This window comes from Halyomorpha halys, unplaced genomic scaffold (assembly GCF_000696795.3).
Source record: "Halyomorpha halys isolate HHAL.00 unplaced genomic scaffold, Hhal_1.1 Scaffold159.1, whole genome shotgun sequence".
NCBI classification, from domain to species: Eukaryota; Metazoa; Arthropoda; class Insecta; order Hemiptera; family Pentatomidae; genus Halyomorpha; species Halyomorpha halys.
Window position 1 is genome coordinate 654,735 of NW_027109188.1, and position 4,770 is coordinate 659,504.

The following is a 4,770-nucleotide window of genomic DNA, read 5'->3' on the forward strand; positions in this document are numbered from 1 at the left end:
CTATTCCGTCATTTATTGAATAACCAAACCTCCACATCTTTGTAATCAAATAAATAGGCAGTTATTGATTAACATTATAAACAGTAGTAAAGCCAATATACTAATGTAATTTCATTCTACTATCTGAAAATTTGTAAACGCTCGCCAGATAGAAATCTCACTATATGAACCGTGTAATTATTCTTAGGGGACATATGTCCCAGAATATAGTTATTTTTTCATTTCATTTAATTTCATTATTCTCCCACACTTAACACTAATATTTCATAGAGATACCTCAATGATTTGTCACAACTCGTTAAAAAAAAAAACATTTTAATTATGTTTTTAAATAATGTTAATTTATACTAATAATAAATAAAAAGGACGTTAATTAAATTGAATGTAAGTAAATTAATATTAAATATAAAAAAATGTTTTGATTGATGTTTGACGTATTGATTTTATGATTAACGGCATTTTACGGTTTTATTTTAAAAAACGTTTTAGAATCTTCTTTAAGTGTACTTTCAAAGAATTAAAATACTACTATAAGTATTAAATTAATACTATTGATTTCAGTTTTAAGAGGTACTGCAGCTTGACCAACAATATAAAACTATAAATAAAATCCGTTATACACAAACCATTTACCTTGAACCTGTGTTTGCCTTGGGGCGGCTTGGCGTAGGGTATCCCGTAGAAGGCGGCGTAGGTACGCCCTCCTGCACTGTGAGCCCATAGACCCTTCAGAGCGCCCTGCTGAAGAACCACCTCGGGTTGGCTGGCTAGTACCGTGGTTTGGTACAGTACCAAGGCGCACAGCACCAATCTCAGCATCCTAACCATCCTGACCAACGTATAAGCTAGCTATGAGCAACCTAAGGAGAAATATTATCTTCTTTATAAATACATTTATCTCAATACAAACACTTCAATGCCTATTTACCTAAGTCAAACAATATAATCGTCATTGTATAGCAACAACCATTAGAAAATTTTAATAATTTTAATTTTAGGATTTTTTATCTGACATGACATTAATGTTCCTTGTGCTCAAAATAATTATATCTATTGTTCTCCTATCAATAGAATTTAAATGAAAGTAAACCCATGATCACCGTGAAAAAAAGGCAATTTTTTATTACTTTAATGAAAACTATGTATAATTACAATTCGAAATTGACGAGTCTGCCAAGTACACATAGGGGGGATAAAAATTGGCGGCTGTTTTAAAATGTATGAAAAAAATAATTTTTCATTATTTCAAAACTACCTACAACATTAGAAAACCTAAGAGAACGTCATTTAAAGTAGAGTAAATTTCCTAAAATATGAGCCCTAATAGAGTTATTTACGCTCAATAGTTCCCGAAATATAGCTTTTTAAAAAGCAACATTTCACAAAAAATAAAAAGCTTCAACCTTTCGCTTTGAACAGCCCTGATGAAGCCCAGCAAAGTGGAGCGAAACGTCGGACATTAAAATAGTTATAAACTATTTGTTTTGTTTTTTTACCTCAACCTGACCATCTTTTTATATTTCATAAAAAAATTCACTGAAAAAACAGAATTTATTTTGAGAAATCTATATCTCTATATCTCGAAAACCATTCAACGTACAGATCTCTATTAAAATAAAAGCTAGTTTAATGTGTTGTTAAGTAGTTTATAACATTTATCTTCATAGGAGTTATAGTTTTCATAGTATTTGCCAAAATAAATTAACAATACGATGATTTCTAGTTTATCGAACAAAACTTTTAGTTAATGAAAAACTGTATCTGAGATACCAACACATGTAGATGTCTGCCAGCAATCAAGTTAAATATAGTTTAAGGTATTTTAATGTTGTTTATAACGTATATGTTCCCTAATGTATTTCACTCCTGACTCCTGTTGACGTTATCACCATTTTGTGGTTTAAAAAAAAGTAATAATAATAATACAGAGACTAGGAAAGGCGTTAATTATGAACAAATAGTCTAATTTTTATGTCGTGTAAAAAATCATATTTTAAGATTCCTAGAGCTGGGCGTTTTCGCCTTTTCTAGTTAAAGTGGAATATTTATAATTACATTCATTTATACATACAATTCTCTAATATTTTGTATTTATTTTTTGTTTACTACTGCTAACAATGGAAACTGTTTATTTTTTCAAATTAACATAATTAAAATGAGGTGTAGATAGTTGGCCGTAGATTAATGCTTGGAGAAGTTTGTCGGGGGGTGCGGTCAGCAAAGAACAACAAAAATAAACAAAACCATATTTATTTATTTTATGAGTATTAACTTATATACCTAATCACAGATAATAATGACACTGTTGTGTCATAACGGTCTTTCTTGACAGTTACGTTTCGAACCTTAGTCTAGTATATATTTATATTTTTAGTATAGGTATATAAGTTAATACTCACAATGTAATTCAGATATAAGCCACTCACTATTTTTCATTGTTTGTCATAATGTTCAATTTGTAGATTCCATTTATTTATTTAATTTTTCAATTTTTTAGACACTACTTTTGCATATCTTATATTATACATATCTTCTTACCTACATGGTATTATATTTCATCTGTCACTGTTTTTAATTTACTACCATACAATTCCACAAATACCAATCAATTAAAATTGTGTACTATTCAATTATCAGTGATCAATTTTTTATCATTTATGATTTAATTCAATATTTTGTATAATTCTAAATTTGTTTGTATACTATTCCTTTTCAATTGTATGTTACTCTAAATGTTGTTGTTATCTCTTTTCTTCTATAGCCCTGATGAAGAACTGAAACTCAGGTCGAAACGTCAGCATAAAATAAATAAATATGGTTTTGTTTATTTATGTTGTTCTTTGCTGGCCGCCCCCCCCCCCCCCCACAAACTTCTCCTAACATAATTAAAGGTACCTGGAAGATTTTTTTTTTTTATTCCTTATTTAAGTCCTATGAGATTATTTCAATGAGTATAAGATCGAGAATATCAAGAAAATAAAAATTGTACTGAGAAATCAGTAGTTAGTGAATTTATTTTGAGAAACTATATCCCAAAAACATTCGACGTACGGATGTCTATTAGATGAAAGCTAGTTTGATATTTTATAAAATAGTTTGTAACATTTTTCTTCGTAAGGGTAGTAGTTCTTATGATATTGGCTAAATAAATTGATTTCTAGTTGTTCAGACAAAACTTCATATGCAAAATTAAGAAGAAAAAAAGGCAGTTATTTCACCGCAATTTTTTATTACTTTAAAGAAAGCTATGTATAATTACTATTCGAAATTGACGTGTATGTCGATATCTAGGAAGATAATTCCACGTAATATAATAAAACGAGAAAACATAAAAACACTTTATATTTCACTCTTGGAACATTTTAAACGCTTGCAAATATTATCAGAAGCAATTTAATAATTGCATCATATGTTAAAATTTACAAAAGGTAGGCTACAAATAACAAATGATTAAAATTGTTAAATATATAAAATGATAAGACACTACAAGTCTGCCAAGTATAGGTAGGGGGAATAAAAACTTGCGTTCTGTTTCAAAACATTAAAAAAAAATTAATTTTTCATTCGAAGCTCTATATCTTTAAAACTACCAACAACACAAGAAAAATAAGAGAATATTTTTTAAAGTAGAGTTAATTTGCTGAAATATTAACCCTAACAGAACTATTTACATTCAATGATTCTCGAGATGTAGCTTTTTAAATAGCAACATTCCATACAAATGTACTGAAAGATCAGTAGTTAGTGAATTTATATTGCGAAATCTATATCTCAATAACCATTCGACGTATAGATCGCTATTAGGACTCATATTAAAGTTATTTTAATGGACTATAAAGTATTTTATGACCTTTAACTTCATAGGAGTAGTAGTTTCATGTTCATATAGTTGTTCGGACAATAATTTTGATTTACGAACAAATATATCTAATTCGACGGACAGATGCCTGCCAGCACTTAAATTGAAGCTATATTAACTAATGTTGTATAGGAGTTGTAGTTTTTATGCTATTAGACTAAATTAATTCACAAAATGTTAACTTGTTGTTCGGATAAAATGTTTGATTTTTGAAAAAATATATCTCTGGAACCATAACTCATATATATGTCTACCAGCACCATAAATAAAGGAATTTTAATTTACTATAAATTAGTTTATGATACGTATCTTCGTAGGGTTAGTATTTTTATGATATTCGCATAAGAATATATATTTTTCACATGAAAATTTGTCCGAACAACTATAAATCAATTTATTTTAGCAAATATGATGAAACTACTACTACTACGAAGATAAAGGTCATAAACTACTATATAGTTCATTAAAGTAACTTTAATTTGAGTGCTAATAGACATCTGTACGTCGAATGGTTTTTGAGATGTTGATTTTTCAAAATAAATTCACTAACTACTGATCTTTCAGTACATTTTTATGGATTGTTGCTATTTAAAAAACTATATCTCGAGAACCATTGAACGTAAATAGCTCTCTTAGGGTTAATATTTCAGCAAATTAACTCTGCTTTAAATGACGTCCTCTTATGTTTTCTTGTGTTTTGGTAGTTTTATAGATATAGAGCACCAATTGAAAAATTAATTTTTATTTAACGTTTTGAAACAGTCGCCATTTTTTATTCCTCCTACCTATACTTTGCAGACTCATCAATTTTGACTTGTAATTATACATAGTTTTCATTAAAGTAATCAAAAAATGGGGTGAGATAACGTCCTCTTATGTTTTTGGTAGTTTTATAGGTATAGAGCACCAAT

General features: G+C 28.6%; 1 protein-coding gene across 1 annotated transcript in view; it reads right to left on the reverse strand.

Annotated features, from left to right (window-relative positions):
- Window positions 1-4,770, reverse strand: part of LOC106678778 (esterase FE4) — a 34,273-nt gene that overhangs the window by 28,448 nt on the left and 1,055 nt on the right. Inside the window, exon 2 of the mRNA XM_014417523.2 lies at window positions 634-860. Coding sequence (XP_014273009.1) covers window positions 634-828 — 195 coding nt within the window. The 5' untranslated portion in view covers window positions 829-860. The remainder of the gene's footprint in view (window positions 1-633; window positions 861-4,770) is intronic.